Source organism: Podarcis filfolensis (assembly GCF_964270895.1).
Source record: "Podarcis filfolensis genome assembly, chromosome: Z".
In the NCBI taxonomy this organism is placed as follows: domain Eukaryota; kingdom Metazoa; phylum Chordata; class Lepidosauria; order Squamata; family Lacertidae; genus Podarcis; species Podarcis filfolensis.
Genome location: NC_139617.1, coordinates 26,138,420 through 26,157,292, shown reverse-complemented (window position 1 = coordinate 26,157,292; position 18,873 = coordinate 26,138,420). Strand labels below are relative to the sequence as shown.

The 18,873-nt window shown below is 45.9% G+C and overlaps 1 protein-coding gene and 1 long non-coding RNA gene across 7 annotated transcripts in view; one reads left to right on the top strand and one right to left on the bottom strand.

Annotated features, from left to right (window-relative positions):
• The window catches only part of TRPC5 (transient receptor potential cation channel subfamily C member 5), a 169,574-nt gene that overhangs the window by 113,110 nt on the left and 37,591 nt on the right, over positions 1 to 18,873 (top strand). For all 6 annotated transcript variants that reach the window (XM_083595870.1, XM_083595866.1, XM_083595868.1 and 3 more), the window contains 2 exons: positions 1,791 to 2,127; positions 10,118 to 10,257. In XM_083595870.1, the coding sequence (XP_083451996.1) occupies positions 1,791 to 2,127; positions 10,118 to 10,257 (477 nt within the window). The remainder of the gene's footprint in view (positions 1 to 1,790; positions 2,128 to 10,117; positions 10,258 to 18,873) is intronic.
• Positions 11,522 to 18,873, bottom strand: part of LOC310754358 — a 55,365-nt gene continuing 48,013 nt past the window's right edge. Inside the window, exon 6 of the long non-coding RNA XR_014543746.1 lies at positions 11,522 to 13,506. This is a non-coding gene — a long non-coding RNA (uncharacterized lncRNA). The remainder of the gene's footprint in view (positions 13,507 to 18,873) is intronic.

Here is an 18,873-nt window from a genome sequence, read left to right as displayed (position 1 = left end):
GCAGTACTGCTTATTCTGACTGGCAGCCATTTTCCAGGGTTTCAGGCTGGGGTCTCTGGCAGTCCTACCTGGAAATGCCAGGGATTGAACTTAGGAGCTTTTACATGCAAAGCAGATGCTCTACCACTGAGCTGCAACCCTTCACCTAGTGCTCAGAGGCAGTGGCGTAGCGTGGGTTGTCAGCACCCGGGGCAAGGCAAGTAATTTGCGCCCCCTAACCCATGGATTTGCGCCCCCTAACCCGTGGATTTGCGCCCCCTAACCCTAACCCCCAGATGTTGCGCCCAGTGCAGCCGACCCCCCTGCACCCCCCATGCTACGCCACTGCTCAGAGGAAACAATCTGCACATGCTCATGTTCAGCCAGCCACATGAGAGGGCAGAAGCTTGCTCAGAGCCCCACGTAAGATCATAGAATTGTAGAGTTGGAAGGGACCATGTGGGTTATCTAGTTCAACCCCCTGCAATGCAGGAATCATTTGCCCAACATGAGGCTCAAACCCACAACCCTTGAGTTATGCTTTACCAACTGAGCTATCCCAGCAGTCTATGAGCTGAGTGTGGAGGAATATAAAAGCCCCCTCCTAGGGGCCCGCTCCAGGTCAGCCCCCGCCCCCAGGCACTGTGTCAATGACTCTGAGATTCTTTAGTAGAAAAAGCAAAACTGGAAAAGCTTCTCATAAGGTTGAAATAACCCTGCTTAGGTTGCCTTTGTGCTGGCTTTCATTTTATGGTGATTTCATGCACCCTTTTTTCTTTATTATTATGCCCTTTGGTTTAAAAACAATGTGTCATGATATTTAAATGAAAGCCTATTGCCAGTGACGGCCCAGAATCATGCAACTTAAGTCAATGGAGGATGTCATTTAATGACTAGAGAGCAATCCAATTGCTTTCCTGCTGTGATGTGCACATTTAGTGACTACTGCTGTTCTTGGGGGTGGGGCGTTATCACTGCTGCTCATAGCACCTTTTGGTACATTTTCTCACTAAGACCGAAATAAAAGTTTGATTAAAAGTTTAAGTACTATGGTTTGGTTTGGTGTTTTTTCTAATGGCTCTTCCTCTGAGTTAGCACAAAGTAGAAAAGGAAGCAAAATCTTAAAAGGATTTCCTGCTTGAAATATGAACCCTCTTAAGTTTTAGTAGCAAAGCCAAGTCTGTAAAATGAAATCATTTCACTGAGGACAGATGCAGGGAGAAGAATTGTAGAAGAGTCACATACATCTGCTGTTGCGGGTGACACAATCTAGGTGGCCATGTGTCCTGCTTTACTGAGTACCGTCCTCTATTTCAAGAGCTGTCAAGCTCAGTCCTACATTGGAAAAGGGTTCGTTGGTTCCAGGAAAGAACTCTAAGAAGGGAAACCCAAACCCCTGAAGCTGCCCATCTGTAATTAGCACTTGGACAACAGACTGAGCCGGCACTCAGTAGGTCATAATGCCATCCATACTGGAAAAAGGGCAGTGGGGAGGTGGGGGGGGGGGGAGAAGAAAACAATGCAGGCTGGAGTCTCTGCCTACATGGGCATCTGTGTTGTAAACACATCCAACACATGGAGGAGAGGACTATAAATGGCTACTAGCCACAATGGCTATCCTCTGCTGCCACAGTTGGATGAAGCAATGCTTCTGAGCACCAGTTGCTGGAAACCACAGGAGGGGAGAGTGCTCTTGTGCTCATCATCCAGAAAATCTCTTCCTTCATTCTCGTGCTTATCCCTTGCTTTCCCTCTTTGCAATGTTTCTGTCTCAGATTCTCCCTTTCTCTCTCCTCTTTCTTTCTCTCCAGTTTGTTGCCCAGCCCAACTGCCAGCAGCTGCTAGCGACGCTTTGGTATGATGGCTTTCCCGGATGGCGGCGAAAGCATTGGGTGGTCAAGCTCTTGACATGCATCACCATTGGACTGCTGTTTCCCGTGCTTTCTGTGGCCTACCTGATTGCCCCTAAGAGCAGGCTGGGACTGTTCATCAAAAAGCCATTTATAAAATTTATCTGCCACACTGGCTCCTACCTTACCTTTCTCTTCATGCTCCTACTGGCATCGCAGCACATTGTCAGGACTGACCTCCACATGCAGGGACCTCCTCCAACCATCGTTGAATGGATGATCCTCCCATGGGTTCTAGGTAAACTACTGAATGCAAAAGCATGTGAGGGTTGATGGGATTTGCATGCAGATTAATTTGGTTTGGGGTGCTGTTTCCATGCAAATAGGTGTAGCACCATAATTTCCAAATCAGTAGCTGTTGTCTCTTCTGCGGGTGAAAAATGGTCAAATAGTCTCCTGGATTTAGCCTTCCCCCCCTGTTTTTGCTACCAGTTTGGGATGGGGCTGAGGGAAGAAGATAGGTATAATTTTTTCCTTTTCTTTTCCTCATTTGTCATTAGTTTGTGCTTCTGATTAGGGTTAGCCAGGTGGTACAAGTGAGTTAAAATATTTATAGGGGCAGCAGTGAAATGGTGTACAGTACAGTTTGTGAGGCACACTCTGAACTGTCACACCTTGGGGAACCACTGTGACAGAGCACATGTTTCACAATCAAAAGGTCCCTGGTCCATTCCCTCACAGCTAGTAACAGTGGGTAATGAGTAAGATCTCTGGAGAGCTTCTGCCAGTCAGAGGAGCCAATGCTGGGCTAGATAGCTTATACCTGAAGGGAGGATTTAACGGTGCAACAGAATGCCCTAGATCAAACCTGTCTTTGATTTCTGAGCCTGAACACATGGCTGCAAGACAAGAGAAAATAGCTATTTACAATCTATGAATTATTTAGCTTGTTCTCTATGTTTATTCAAATGTTATTCTCATTATTATTATTATTATTATTATTTGTCAGGAGTGGGGAATTTGTGGCCCTCTAGATGTTGCTGAAATACAGCTCCCATCATCCTTGACAACTGTCTAATAACACCTAGAAAACTATTGGAGTCTGCAGATTTTTAAAGTGTCACCAGCCCCCTAAGTACAAGTCTGTATTTGGGAATGGAAATGAGCCAAGGTATTTTGAACCTGGGATGGGAAACCTGCAGCCCTCCAAGTGTTGCTGGGCAATCCCCCTCCGTCCTAAGCTATTGGCCAGGCTGGCTGGGACTGATGGCAGCTGGAGTCTAGCAACATATAGAGCACCACAGGCTCCCCATCCCTTCTTTAGGCAAACATATACTGCATTTCACCACATAATGATTGCATTTCTGGTGCCTTTTTTTCCCTTTCCAAAAAGGGGGGATGCAGTGAATTGCAGGTTGGAGGCAGAGGAACAGATTGGGGATGGGTGGCAGAGGTGGTTGCTGCTTCCCCTCCTTGTCTGGGTCCCAGAGCACAAGCCCAAGGTTAGCGGCAGCAGTGGCAGTGGCAATGGCGGCAGCAGCAGCCTTAGCAGCCTCACCTCCTCCTGCTACCTCTGCTCAGGCAGGTGGGAGTGAGCAGGCTTCTTGGCTGGGTCCAAGCCAAGGCCAGAGCACACAGTGAGAGCCAACGGCACTGGCTTAAAGCAGGAGCCCCATGGCCAAGCTGCCTCCTTGCCTCTCAACTCCATGCGTCGCAAGGTGGCGGCAAGGGCAGCAGCAGCCCAGGCCTGGCTTTGCCTTGCCTTGCCTCCTCCAGATACTGTACCTCCACTCAGGACCCAGACTCCCAACCTCACCCCCTCAGGAGCCCCCATGTTGATCCCCATCTCGCCTCACAATTTCCCCTGTGACTATTATGTGGGAAATGCCCTGGGACCGATTTTAGGGTCTGAAAAAGGGGTGTGGTACTATTACAAGTTGGCGACCAGTATGCAGTAAAATACGGTTGATACATTTGCACAGGTGCTGTTTCCAAGGGCTGCACCTAGAAAACCAGCTGCCAAGAACATGAGAGCCATGCTGGATTGGCACAGTGGCATTCTGCTTTCACAGCAGCCATCCAGAAGCCTAAGAGAAGCCTGCAAGCAGACTGTAGGGGGAAATTTACTCCCCTTTGTCTCAAGCTTTCCCTGTAGGAGATTTTTTCCTACAGGTGCATCCTTTGTAAACAGCCCCTCTGCAGATGGATGGAGATCATCACACTCACTTAAAATAACTCATCATAATAATTCTCGCAAAGGTCAAATAATGGAACGATAATGGATGTTGTTTTAACTAAAGCTCTCAAAAACATTTTACTGGGTGAGCTGGATGATTCATGTGGGCAAAGTGGGCTTTTTTGTTTTTCCTTTCCTTCCAATGATTTTTTTAATGTTCACTTCAACCTGTATGCAGCACTAGTCAAATGTTAAGGGTGAAGAGCTAAGCTTTCTCAGGTATGAAGTGCTAGATGGTGACATTGTCTCTTTTTGTCCTGCTGTTCTATATAAGGGGATTAGCTTAATTAGGATGAGCCTGGCAAATAAGCACGCTTCCATAAACACACATATTTCTTCGCCTCTTTCAGGTTAAGCTGCCCTGACCTCAAAGCAGCTGTGGGCATATAGGAGAACTCAAGCTATGAGGAAAACATATCCAGTCATTAGCTCCTGGACTATTAGCATCATGGATGATTAGCAAGCTTTCAGCCTAAGAAAGAATGCTCTCCCAGCATTATTAGAATGTTCCAGCAGCGGCACTTTTATTTGGTGGACATAACAGCCAGCCATATATAGATTTCCAGCTTATTTCATGCACTTCACAAACCCTTACGCAGGAAGCACAGAGGGTCGCTAGACATTTTGACAGATTCAGTCTCCTTGCTGCTACACTAAACTACATCAGTGAAGAAAATGTACTGTAGATTGTGGCTGCAATTTGATGTCACTATAAGCCATAGTCTGTTATGACAGGAACATGCCTAGCCGTACCATGGCTGCAAAAATAAGTTAAGAATGCCTCTGAGTCTCGACTTTTGCTATGAAAGAACCTGCCTGTGATTAAGAGTCAGACTATCAGGAGCTTGTGGGCAGGACTAGTAAACAGGGGTGTTTGCAAGGGCATTTAGTAGCGGAGTTGGAGACAGGAGACCCCAAGGTCTGCATCATGGTGCAAGAGGCATGAACAAGAGGCATGAACAGTGAGGGAGCTGCTTCAGTGACCTGCAGCACCTGTGCCATGTTTGTTTTCTCGCCTGAGCATGTACGAAGGCACAGATGATGCAAGTGTAAGTTGGTTGCCTGATCAGCTTTACGGGTAGATACAAGGGGAACAACTATCTTGAACCTGGTCCTTACCAGTAGGGCAGAACTGGTTTATGAGGTAGAAGAGTCTGAAACCCAAGCCCTTTGATGAACAGTTAAGGGAGTTGGGTATGGAGAGAGGTGATATGATAGGCATCTTCAACAAGCTAAAGTGCTGCCACATGGAAGATGAAGCAAGTTTGTTTTACGCAGCTCCAGAGGGTAGGTCCTGAACCAATGGATTCAGATTACAAAATAGTAGATTTGGATTAAACATTAGGAAGAACTTTCTAATGTTAAGAGCTGTTCAACCATGGAATGGACTGCTTCTGAAGCTGCTAGGATTTCCTTCCTTGCAGGTTTTAAAACAGATGTTGGATGACCATCTGTCTGGGATACTTTGGCTGTAAATCATGCATTGCAGGGGGCTGAACTAGACCAGGGGTGGCCAACTCCCAAGAGACTGTGATCTACTAACAGAATTAAAAACTGGCAGTGATCTACCCCCTTTTGGGGGGTTCAGGTCAAAGTTGTTGAACTTTTTTTAGGCAGGAGGAAAGCCCCAATTTTTGAGGATTCAAGCCTAAGCTCAAGGGAGAAAGGGGAACAGCCACTCATCAACAGATTGCTGGGGAAACAAACAGCCTCACTGAGTAAACTCCATCTTCCGTTCTGCAGATCATGCAACAATGGAGGGCGGGATGAGGGGGCAGGGCCGGATTCTTTTTTTACTAGCGCTAAGGAAAGGGACCTAACGATCAACCATGATCTACCAAAACCTCCCGGGGATCTACCAGTAGATTGTGATCGACCTGCTAGACATCCCTGGACTAGATGACCCTTGGAGTCCTTCTAAGAGTCATCTAGTTCAACACATTTGATGCATTATTTTTAAAACAGAGTTTTCCAGCTAAGTTGTATACAGAGTAGACCCACTGAAAGTAATGTATCTAAGTTAGACATGTCCATCAATTTCAGTGGATCTACTCTGAAAAGGACTGATGTTGTCTGCTACGCAGAGTAAAAGCATCACATCATCACTCAGATTTAGTGATGCAGCCAATCAAATATGTGATGGCACTACAAAGCCAGTTCAGAGTGAAAACAAAACTTCACTCTGAATGGGAGAACATCTTCTCTCTGTGTCAAAGCCTCATCCACACACACAAATATCCCTGAAAGGTTAATTCTCCCAACTGCAATTAATCTCACATAGATCTCATGGGACCTAGAGGCAGGGGCAGACCTACGGGTTATTTAGGTTGGCCCCCATCAAGGGTGCAGGCCCAGTGGGGCACAAAAATCCTGTCTTTCCACTCTGGATTGGAGTGGCCAGGAACCTTCCCATCCATGCACTCCCTGGGCCACTCCTATGCTGCTCTGGGCAGCTGGACAAGGTTCACAGGCTCCTCTGGGTGCCTTGGCAGAGGAATCCAGTTGCTGTTATGGGACTTTGCAGCAGTCCTGCGGGCCCCTCAGTGGGCCAGTGGCAATATTAGAAGTGTGAGCGGAGTGCCCTGTAGGGCTTAGAGCAAAGAAAGACAGAGAGAGCAGGAGGAAGAAAAAGGAAGGGAGGGCGGAAGGAGGCAGAAGGAAAGGACCGAGCAGAGAGAAGCAGATGGACTGATGGAAGAGGAAGAGGAGAGGAGGAGCAGAGGGAGTCATTGTCATAATGTGAATGGCAACAAAAAGTAAACTCCTTTAGTTTCTTGTCCGTGGTCTCTCCCAGTTTTTGAGGCACCAATACATCTCCTTGTCAAGGGTGCAAGGGAGCCTAGGTCCGCATCTGCCTACAGGCAAGCTGAAATTATGAATAAAAAGACAGGTTGATTTTAAAAAGAAAAAAAAAAGACAAATCATTGCATTGTATTCTTACAGCTCAGCTGCACAGCTTCTAAAAACGAAGCTGAGAGTGATTATCTGAGTTGAAACACCAGAACAGCGGGAACTAGTCATTGCGTAAAAGAACGTGCTCACAGCACATGCTTGCAAGCAGGCTCCTAACTAGGTAGTATTTCTTAATGCCCCTCTCTCTGTCTCTGCCTTTGAGTTTAAATTGTGCAAAACACCTCTGCGGAAACAAAAGGGATTACAGGGAACAAACAAGCAAAGGATGAATTGGTTGTAAATAAAATGATGGTGCTTCTTTTGTTTTGGGTGTCTTCGTACTGTTTCAATCTTGTCTTTAACAGTCAAAATAAATTAAAAAATTGTTGAGTAGCACCTTAGATCATGGCCACTGGTCCCATCACCTCCTGGCAAATAGAAAGGGAAGAAATGGAGGCAGTGAGAGATTTTACTTCCTTGGGCTCCATGATCACTGCAGATGGTGACAGCAGCCACGAAATTAAGAGACGTCTGCTTCTTGGGAGGAAAGCAATGACCAACCTAGACAGCATCTTAAAAAGTAGAGACATCACCTTGCCAACAAAGGTCCGTATAGTTAAAGCTATGGTTTTCCCAGTAGTGATGTATGGAAGTGAGAGCTGGACCATAAAGAAGGCTGATCATCGAAGAATGGATGCTTTTGAATTATAGTGCTGGAGGAGACTTTTGAGAGTCCCATGGACTGCAAGAAGATCAAACCTATCCATTCTTAAGGAAATCAGCCCTGAGTGCTCCCTGGAAGGACAGATCCTGAAGCTGAGACTCCAATACTTTGGTCACCTCATGAGAAGAGAAGACTCCCTAGAAAAGACCCTGATGTTGGGAAAGATGGAGGGCACAAGGAGAAGGGGACGACAGAGGACGAGATGCTTGGACAGTGTTCTCGAAGCTACCAGCATGAGTTTGACCAAACTGCGGGAGGCAGTGGAAGACAGGAATGCCTGGCATGCTCTGGTCCATGGGGTCACAAAGAGTCGGACACGACTAAACGGCTAAACAACAACAACAAAGCACCTTAGAGACCAACTAGGTTTGTTCATGCACACAAAAGCTTATACCCAGAACAAACTTAGTTGGTCTCTAAGGTGCTACTCAACAATTTTTTAATTTTTTAATTTATTTCAACTGTGTCAGACCAACACGGCTGCTTACCTGAATCTTGCTTTAACAGGTTGTGTTTGTCTCCAAAAAGAAAGATATAGTGGGGCTCTTGGTTAAATTGCGGAGGGAAGGCATTGTTTCATAGCAAAAAAAAGTATTTCCTTCTTTAAAAGGGGGGAGGGGGAGAAAATATGAAATGCCTCCTTCTAAAAAAGGAGGGAGACAAACAGAAAGAACAGTCACGTTCCATGCAGACGGCATGGCAGTAACTATAGTAACAATTCTAACAATGATTACTCGCAGTGAATGTAACATATGGGGTTCTTCATCAGAATCCACTCCACTGATTTGTTTGAACAGGCAAAAGAAAAAGAAGAAGAAGAAGATTTTGGTAGAAAAATAAAATACTCCTTAACCAGTCTCAGCATGATGATGATACTGAAATCACAGTTCAAAAGAAACTGAAAGATAAGATTTTGTTAAGTTTTCATGAGGCCAGGATGCATCCAAAGAAGTTTCATTATTACAAGGATCTACATTTGTACAATGAACCTTCCCACCTCCCTCTGCCCTGCCACACGCTCCTTGGGTCTGTTCTGGGGGGCTCCTCCAACCCTCTGGAGCAGATCTGTAGAGGGCAAGGGATGCACAGAGGGAAGAGAGCGTGCAAAGTTCCACTGGGCAAGCAAAAATCATTGCACAAATGGAACAAGTGCAATGGATGCCATTCATTGATTCAACTCTCTCTTTCCCTGTTGTTTAGTGAACATAAGGAAATGGAAGGGTCCAACATGGCTGGGTGCCTTTTCTTTTCGTTTCATTTGCTTGTCTTGTTCATTTTTTTTCCTTGCTCGGCAAATGTAGATAGAATTGATATTATATTTTAATAAAGCTCAATTAATGCATATACAGGCCTGTAGTGATAGGATAAAAAACAATAAACTGGTAGTGGCGCATCATATCATCCCCTTTTTGGGTCTTCAAATTCTAGGCAGAATCAATGTTTAGAGGGTGAGCAGACACTCCATTTAGGAACACAGGAGGCTGCCTATTTGGTCTATCCAGGCCAGGGACATTCCCAGTCCTTCCCGGAGATACCAGGAATTGAACCACGGACCTCCTGCATGCAAAGCAGACGCTCTACTACAGAGCTATATAATTTGCACACAAAAAATTAGCACATGAAAGTCAGGGAGGCTGATGAGTAGTCCCAGTCTCCCTCTTTGCATTGACTCTGCATGGAATTTGATGCGGCTGAAAAGGGATATAAATGGACACACAGATATGGATGGTGTGTAAAGCTACGTTACACAGAGCTGGCTCACTGAACTGGCCCATCTCACCGTCCACTGTCCCTCTTTAACTGGCAGAAACTCTTTAAGGTCTTAGCTTGGCAGAGGCTTTACCAAGAGAAGGGACAATGACTCAGTTGCAGGAACCGAGCACCAAAGGCTCGCTTCAGCATGGTCCACTGTCACGTCTCCAGTGCGCAGCCTGAATGCCAAAATGGGGAAATCAAAAGCCACTATTATGCTTGGGTCAAGAGGGGTGGCATGAACAGTCTCTAACAACTTAGGAAAGAGACTGTCTCTAATAAAAAAGGAAAGAGATACCCCCCCACCTCCAAATAGGTGGGGTTTCAAAGTTAAACTGAATTTTCTCAAAGCAAACTGCTCTTGCTGCACTTCCATCTTAATATAAAAACGGTTAAATGTACGCTTCTTCCAGGGGCTTTTAAGCCTTTTCCATTTGAAGCGGCAGCTCAGCTACTTATGCTTGTACTAGTCCTTCCACATCAAGCCATATTTCACATCCTGTCAGAGCAGACTACTTAAAAGCAGCATCATTATGTTTTTTCAGAAACAAAGGAGTGGGAAGAGGGGATCGCCGAATCTTGCTTCTGAGCCACTGTTTTTAAATAGTGTTTTCATAACGTCCTGTTTACTCTGCTTTGGTGGCCAGTGAACGTGTCTCATGGAAATGAACTCTCTTTCCTTAGGTTTTATCTGGGGCGAAATCAAAGAAATGTGGGACGGAGGCTTCAATGAGTATGTTCACGACTGGTGGAACCTGATGGATTTTGCAATGAACTCTCTCTACCTGGCAACGATCTCTCTGAAAATTGTTGCATATGTCAAGGTATCATTACCATGGAGCATGTGTGTGTGCACTCGTTAGCATTGGGGTGGCTAACCTGTGACCTGCAAGTCATATTTATGCTCTTAAGGGTTTTTTTGTAGCTCCCCCATTTGTCATTTTTAAATTAAAAATCACTTACTTTAAAAATAACAATACATGTTTTTACTGACCACTTCCATGTGTAAGTAAATGCCAAAAGTGTCTTGTGACTCCCTTCAAATCTTTCTTTTTTTTTAAGCATCCACTTTTGCAACTCTTGACATTGGGCCCAAAAAAACATTAGTCACTCCTGCTTTAGTGTCAGGCTTCTCCAAGATAATGGCTTGCTTTCTTTCTTTCTTTCTTTCTTTCTTTCTTTCTTTCTCTCTCTCTCTCTCCCTGCCAACCTGTGGGTCCCCAGATGTTGTTGAACTACAACTCCCATCACCCCTAGCTAGCAAGGCCAGAGCTCAGGGATGATGGGAGTTGTAGTCCAACAACATCTGGGGACCCACAGGTTGAGAATCGCTGGAACACATCAAATTCTCTGTGAATTCTATAATTACATTACAATTTGGGGGTCTGATCAAGTTCAGGCGTTTCCTGTTTGCATATCTGGAGACTTGGGGATGTCTGCTTCTTCACCCTTTGAACTTTTTGACACAGACTCACCTCTCCCCCCACCCATTATTGGCCTCATTCATGGTTCTTAGCATCTTGTCTGCACTAGCACTAACCACATCAAGCTCTTAACCAGGGTTTGCAAACTCAGTTCAAATAAATGCTGATTTCAAATCCTGATTAGAAGTGGAATCCTATACATGTATGCTCAGAAGTAATCCTGATGTATGTGGGACTTACTCTCAGATGTATAGTATTGTGGTCTGCAATGTGAACTTGGTTGCCATCAAATGCAGCTGTAAATGATAAACTAGGATGAAGGAGTAACCAGTTCCTTATCCGACACCCACTTTGCAAACCATGGTTTTCAAGAAGCCAGTGTTACAGGCATCAGAAATGTATCTTGCTTGTGCACCAGGTGCCCAAATAAGGATTTTTCTTCTATCCCAAGCAGCTGTGTCACTATCTACGTGTATTGATGATGGATGGTGCAAGGTGGGCAGTGGTACAACTGCATTTTAACAGTTTTAGAATTTAACAATGAAACATCAGGGGATTGCAGCACCAAGAGATCAAAGATCTGAAACCATGCAAGTCAACATTTATTAGATAATTGTGGAGTTTGAGCACCAACCTCTCTTTAGAAGTCAAGGCAGTGCTTACCTGACCTCCTATCACTGGCATCTCTGCACATTTCGAGGAGGGAGAGGGGAAGCGGCATGTTGGCTGGGAGGGTGAAACAGTGCAAACACACCCGCAGGGTTGACTCCACCTGCACATTAGCACCATACCAACCATCCCACCACTTATCCCTCCTGGTCAGGTGTAGTGACACCAGTGATGGAAATCAAGTAAGCACAGCCACTCTTCCATACTGACTGCTACTGTACATGTCCGTGCTCATGGGTTACTTGAATTCATGAGTTACATGTGCTACCCTGGAGGTGTGACATTTGGCATCTTTTATGTGGAACCTGTTGCTTTGTAGGGTGTTGGACTAGATGACCCATTTTCCAGCTCTACAATTCTATTATTCTAAGACATGGGGGCCAATTGCACTGTGCCATTATTTGCTATGAGGTGTTATCCAGAAATCACCACATCCTAATTTTGGACCTAAACACAGGAAAAAATTGCTTTATTTGCAGGATGAAAATGGCAGTCTGCATCTAAACTGGTTTTTTGACTTGGAGCGCCAAATGCAGTCTTACAGGAGACTAAAATGCTGAGATCAAATGGGGCAGGGCGGGGATGGAAGGGTGCATGTACACTTGAATGCAAATGACCTGCGTTTGGATTGTGTGAGGGTCAGAGGATGGAAAGACCATGGCTCAGTCACAGAACATTTGCTTTACATGTGAAAGGTCCCAGGTTTAATCCCTGACATCTCCATATAGAATGTTCCATTCCCCAAAAATCTGGAGAGCTACTACCAGTCAGTAGACAAAACTGAGCTAGATGGACCAATGGCCTAACTCAGTATAAAGCAGCCTCATTGTTTGTTGAAGGGCTGTAGCTCAGTGGTAGAGCATCAGCTTTGCACTCAAGAAGATCTCACATTCAATCCCTGGCATCTCCAGGTAGGGCTGCCTGAAATCCTGGAGATCCTCTGCCGGTCATTGTAGGCAATACTGAGCTAGATGGGCCATTGGTCTGACTCAGTAGAAAGCAGCTTCCTGATTTGATTGTGGACAAGCCTGGACAGAAGGGATGCTGTAAAACAGTAGTTGCATTTGCTGAGTCATGGCTGGTGTGACAATGCACGTTTCTCACTGCAGATTGATTGGGCAGTCCTGGGTGTGTGTGCGAATGTGAGTGGCAAGAGCCAATAGAGGCCAAATTGTCTCAAGTCCGTGCCATATTTGGACCTTAGTGACAGATCTGTCCTACATGGGAAGCAGATGTAAAAGTGCTTCACCAAAGGAAATTCCAGCGGGCCAATGCTACTCAGAAGAAGGCTTATGTTCTTGCCATGCCCGATGAAGACCAAATTGTAGCTCATGCTTGAATTGGCAGTTGGCAAAGAATCAGGTGCATGATTAGACATTAGAATATTCTCAGAGTTCTCACACCTCTTAATCGCATCCATAACAAGAAATCTCTTTCCAATGCCAAGTTTTCCTTCCTCCATGCACTTGCAGTGAGGATGCACTTGCTGCACAGTTTCCTGCTGAGCAAAGTCAAAGGAATAATATACTTCAAGTGCATATGCAGAGTGACAGCCAGGGATGGCTCAAGACATTTTGGAACCTGAAGCAGACCTCAAAATGGCATCCCCCCTCTCTGCCAGGGAAGAAGGGGTAAGGGAGGATCTACATCAGAAACAAGGGGCAGGAGAGAAAGATCTACATTTAGATCTGCTGCCCTGGTGGTTCCTGCCAACTGAGGCAGTTTCCTCACCTTGCCTCATGGGTGGGCCGGCCCTGGTGACAGCAGAACCAAGCTCTTAGGTACCAGAGCTCTGCTCTTCACACATCAATCCTTTCCAGACAGTACAAAACTTGCAGCATCCAGATAAAGATGTGTCCTCTGAGGAAGAGAACAAAGCTTGAAATATGTCAGGGTTTTCTATTGGCTTGCTTGATTTTGGCCTGTTCCTTTCTTTTGCCAAATCTTCAAAACCTCTCTGGGGACTCCTTCACTGGTGTCCTAAGTAAATAAGTAAATAAATGTGTGAAGAAGATGGGAAAATGCTATTGGGTGACAGAGAGAAGGATGAACTGCTCAACACCTGCTTTGCCTCTTTCTTCACCAAAGGAAAGCAGTGCCCAACCCAGTGATAACAGAATAAGCGATGCAAGGAGGGAGCTGCAGCCCTAGATAGGAAAAGAGGTGGTAAGGGAACACCTAGCTACTTCAAATCTCCAAGACCTTGTGAGCTGCACCCAAGGGTACTAAAGGAGCCTGTGAATGTAATCTCACAGCCTTTGTCTGTAATCTTTGAGAATTCTTGGAGAACAAATGAGCTCTTCAGAGGCACACTACCTGGAGGTAAACCATAGCCATTGTGTCCCAAAATAGAGGACTCCTTGCAATTAAGGACTGCCCTCTTGCCAGCCCTTTGCAAAGCAGGACATTCAACATCCCTAGCCATTCACCATGCTGGCTGAGGCTAATGGGAGTTAGAGTTCAACAATACCCAAAGGTCATCAAACCACTTTCCCATGAGGCCTGTTGCATCACTGGACACATGCAAAATACTGCTGTTTCAACAGTGAGAAACAGTGGTGGACCTTACAGTCTCAAATTTCAGCAGCACCTTCTGCAACGCCAAAACTTGGAGCCCCCTACATTTTGCCTTCCATTCTACCTCATAGTTGTGCCACTCCCTGCAGCTACCCCAAGGCGCCATGCCCAGTGTGACCAAACCAGGCATGCTCCCTTAAATCTGCACAACCAGCACCTCATGTGGCAGAGATGGGCAGCCTAGCAGGAAGGGCTTCCAGTTGAGAGCACACCGTGTGCAAGCCACTTTGACATTCACTAGTATTTGGAAAGCTGCCTTTAATGATTTGGCACAAGATGGCCAGAATTGCTATACAGGACAAGAGAAGGATGCATCATTGATTTTTGATTTTTTTTAATGACCCAGTTAGAATTTGCCCTTGAAGATGCTGAATGATATAGATCTGGCCAATTAAATTACTTTGTCAAGTTATTCTTCTCAGGGGCTTCAGCACAAATGTTGGCTAAGAGCCTCATGCTTTGTGGGAGTTCGTCAAAGAAGCTAAGCCATATCTGGCACCCACTGCTTCCCTTGGGCAGCTGTTTTCCAGGCAAACTCTACACTCATAGCTTCCAGTTAAAGGTCTAGTGAAGAGTTAAACATGAGCATTGTAAGGGCTTTCCACAAATCAAGTTGACTGAGTCTCTCCGTGACGCTCGTGGATGTCTAGAACAGTTTGAAATGTCAGAAGCAATCAGAAGCCATGCAGAAAGGCATTTGTGCAGGACTTCAGTACCTCTGCACTTCGGGAAAAATTATCCTTTTTTAAAAAAAAGAAAAGAAAGCTTTACACAATCCTTGGTTTCTATAAACCAGTTTAATTTATGACATTTTTTCCAAAAGCACGAAAATTCTATTTATGTAGCCTGCAAACGTACAGACACAACTCCAATTTAAGAGGCAAGCAACAAGTATTTACTGTTGGCTTTTATTGCATGGAGCCATGCAGCAAAATAAGTCCTCAGTGTAACACCAGCAAGCAAGCCACATTATTTTCTTCTTGCATGCACCATTACCACTAGGTTCAACCTGAAGCTGTTTCACAAAATGACACAGTGATGAAGAAGACCTGCAATTTCAAAATCACTTGGGTGTCATACAGCAGGGGCAGACCAAACACACTGCCCTCCAGGTGCTGTTGGACTACATCTCCTATCATCCTGACATGGCTGGGGCTGATGGGAGTTGTAGTGCACAACACCTGGAGGATACTATAGAGACATATTGGCTAGAACATGAGGCAGAGTGTGCCATGGGGTTCCATGTTTGCCACACCACATAAAGCAAACACCATTGGTTTGGTTTGGCATTTTGCTTGGCTAATTTGTTTTTTTGTTTTGTTGGTTTACTTGCTTGGCTTCAGGCCAGTTGCCATAAAAAGCAAGGGGCAAAGATATTCCTCACTTCCCCTCATTCTGTACACTTCTGATGATGCTTTAGACCCAGACTCATCAAAACCCACTGAGCACCTCTTTCCTCGGTCCTGCCACCAGGCTCAAAGTATTCCACCACAAAGCCCTGCTTAGATACCACTAGTGGCTTTTCCCAAATGCTCTGGGACTCAACTGAGCACCCCTTAGTCTGAGGCTTGGGCATAGCCCAATAGCTAGGCAAGGGATGTGTCTTACTTGATAGAGCACATTTTGCTAATTTGGTGCCCTCTAGATGCTTTGAACTCCCATTTGCCTTAGCCAGCACAGCCATTTTGGCTGGGGCTGATGGGAATTGTAGTCACTGGGAATCTAGCTTCATCCTCCTCCCCACCCCCTTTAGCCCAGTCCACTTCACCCCCCAACCCAACCTGCAGATCAAAGTCCTGCTCCAAGTCATTGTCTAGGGGAACCTTCTCAAGAACCCATTGGCCCAGGCCCCCCAAGTTGATGGCCAAAATTCCACTCTCTGATTACTCCCAGCTTTTCTGGAGCACTTTGTGGGGACAAACAAGGACAAGTAGCCCTCTTGGCTGCTCTTAAGCCTCAAAATCCTGGGATCCTGGGTGACCTTGGCTGCTGTAGCCAGTACAGGGACAGGTCCCTAACCCACAAGACCATCTTGACACACCCAGTGGTGTGTAACCCAATGGGCAAAATCACTGGGGGATTTTATATCAAAAATTCAGCAGAAGCCAAATCAGCAGGAGCTACCTACCACTGGTGGTGCATGCATACCACCCTCTAGCTGCTCCTGCAGCACCTCTTCTTCTGGCACCTCCTCAGGCACCAGCTGGACTTTTTGGGTATCTACATGCACATCCAATTCATCTTCTTCCACAACAGGCTCCCAGGGAGCAGAGAAATCAATCAGAAGCAGCTCTTGATTTCCAGCCAGCCAGCTCTTCTCCGCAGCACTTTCCTCCTGCACCCCCTTTTCCCATGGAAAATTAGCAGCACTTCCTCATCCCCAAGGCATCATCTTTCCCCGTTCACCTACTGACTGCATCTCCCCAGACAAGGCTCTCCACTCACATGGAGTCACCCTTTTCCACAACTTTGCCAGCAGCTGGTCTGTACTATCAAACTGCTGGTTCTGCTCCATTTTGTCAGACACCTGCCCTTGCCACTGGATCATTTGCTCAAACTGCCGGCTCTGCTGTTCTATCATCAGCTTTATTTCTTCCAGGACTGTTGCTGCTTCTCCCCCCCCCCCATTTTGGCTTCAAGTGCACCTCGCTCACAGGCCTTTATGGTAGTGAGACGTGGGGAACTTACACCCGCCAGGAACAACGCCTCATTACTTTCCATATGTGCTGCATCAGGAAGATTTTGGGCATCATATGGCAACAAAGAGTCTCAAACAAAGATGTGCTCTCCCAAGCCCACATTCCCAGAATGTTCGTATTCCTGTCTCATCAACATCTATTCTGGCTTGGTCATGCCCACAGAATGGAAGAATGAAGGCTCCCCAAGGACATTTATTTACATATATATAAGCCTGGGTCTACAATGAATTGGAAGCTTTCAGCTTCTCCCATAGGTGTCGTCCTGAGTTCAAGCAGACATCAGACATCCTGCCTGCTGCTTTGGCTTTCCTGCTCACATAACTCCTAACTGTGCACTAGATTGCTTCTCCACTGCTTACCAACTGAAAATCTTTTCCTGTAGAGCACAGCAGGGCAAACTGCAATCCTGAAACTCTCCTCCTAGCCTTTGTCTTCTACTCAGGGAGTTCTACTCAACTCCTAGCTCAAGGAGGGGTTTCAACCATTTTCCAGCTGCCACAGGATCTCTGCTTTGCTAATTGCCCATCTCTCTGCCCTTTTTTTGCTTAAGGACTCAGACATTATCAGGCTGGCCTGGACACAAGAAGCTGAGCCTCCAGCTATTAAGGGTCTGATTTCCAGTTCAACTCTCCAAGCAGTGATTAAATTCTTGTTGTTGTTTAGTCCTGTCTGACTCTTCGTGACCCCATGGACCAGAGCATGCCAGGCACTCCTGTCTTTCACTGCCTCCCGCAGTTTGGTCAAAGATTAAATTCTAGCACTTGCTAAATCCAGGCACCCACAAACCCTTAACAGTATCTTCTGCCTAGGATGAATCCAAAGAGGTGAGCCCAAGAAGGCCGGTGCTGCATCACCTGAGAGCTGTCCTTTTGCTGCTATAGAACATGCTCAGCCAGAACTCTTTGGCTGTATGCTATTGGTTCCCCATAATCTTTTTGAAACTGCAGGGGCTCCTCTGATGCACCTTGTGCTTCACACCCCATAGCCTTTGCCCATGCATATAGCTGATGGGAGTCATGTGGGGCTACTGTAAACAGATCAGTACATCCAGCTGGAAAGTATGCTACTTTGTCTTTTTCCTGGAATAAATTCTATCTTCTAGGGCCACATTCTGTCCCGGGCAACCTTTTTGGGGGGCTGCATGCTAGTAGTAGGCAGAGGGAGAGGCAAACAGTGGGCAAAGCAGTAGATGAGATCATTACCTTTTGTACATTCCAGCAACACAAAAAACAAGAGAATTCTACATGCATGTGCCTCCTCCATCCATGCAACCAAAAGGCATCATAGTTCAAAGACAAAGTCTGGCAAAAGCACTCAAGGAAGGTGAAAGAGTTTGGCTAAGGGAGGGACATGGTTTGAGAGAGTCCCAAGAGCCTTCTCTTCCACAGTTGTGTCTAATACTCTTTCAAAGCCATCCAACAACTGAATAACTGCACTATGGGATGGAGTACTTACTTTTGTCCATCTTGACTCTCCCAACATCAGTTTCATTGGATGTCCCCAAGTTCATATTATGAGAGAAGGAGAAATTTCTCTCTCTCCCCACTTTCTCTACTCCAGCACTGTAGATATAGGGCTCATCCACACTTAGCTTTTGCCCCACGCTTTCTAGGCACAAAAGTATGGGGTGAGCCTTTATTGTTCCAAGTGTGGGCTCACTATAGATTTGTACAATAGCATTATGATACTGGCAGTTTTATTTTCAATCCCTAGCCTAATTCTCCCTAATGAAATAGGGGGGTAGACTGTCCTGCAGTGAAGGCTGGTTGTTAGGAAAATTGGGCACTGCCTTACCAAGCTCGGTCTACCCTCAGCCAACCTCCAGCTGCCCAGCTTCCTCCTTGCAACAGATCCAGAGGGTGGCACTGGCTGTCAGCTTTCTCTTCCTCCATAGTCTCAATGCTATCCTTTGTGGAACTCAACAGAAAGGAGTAGAATGGGGACAAAACTAGAATTAATTTCTTCTGGCTGTCTTTGGCTCTGGATCCACCTATTGTTGTTGACCTCTCTGCCTTTCACCGGACAAGTCCCAAAGAGCATCAGGTACCAGTGCTCCCCTGCAAGAGTAGCA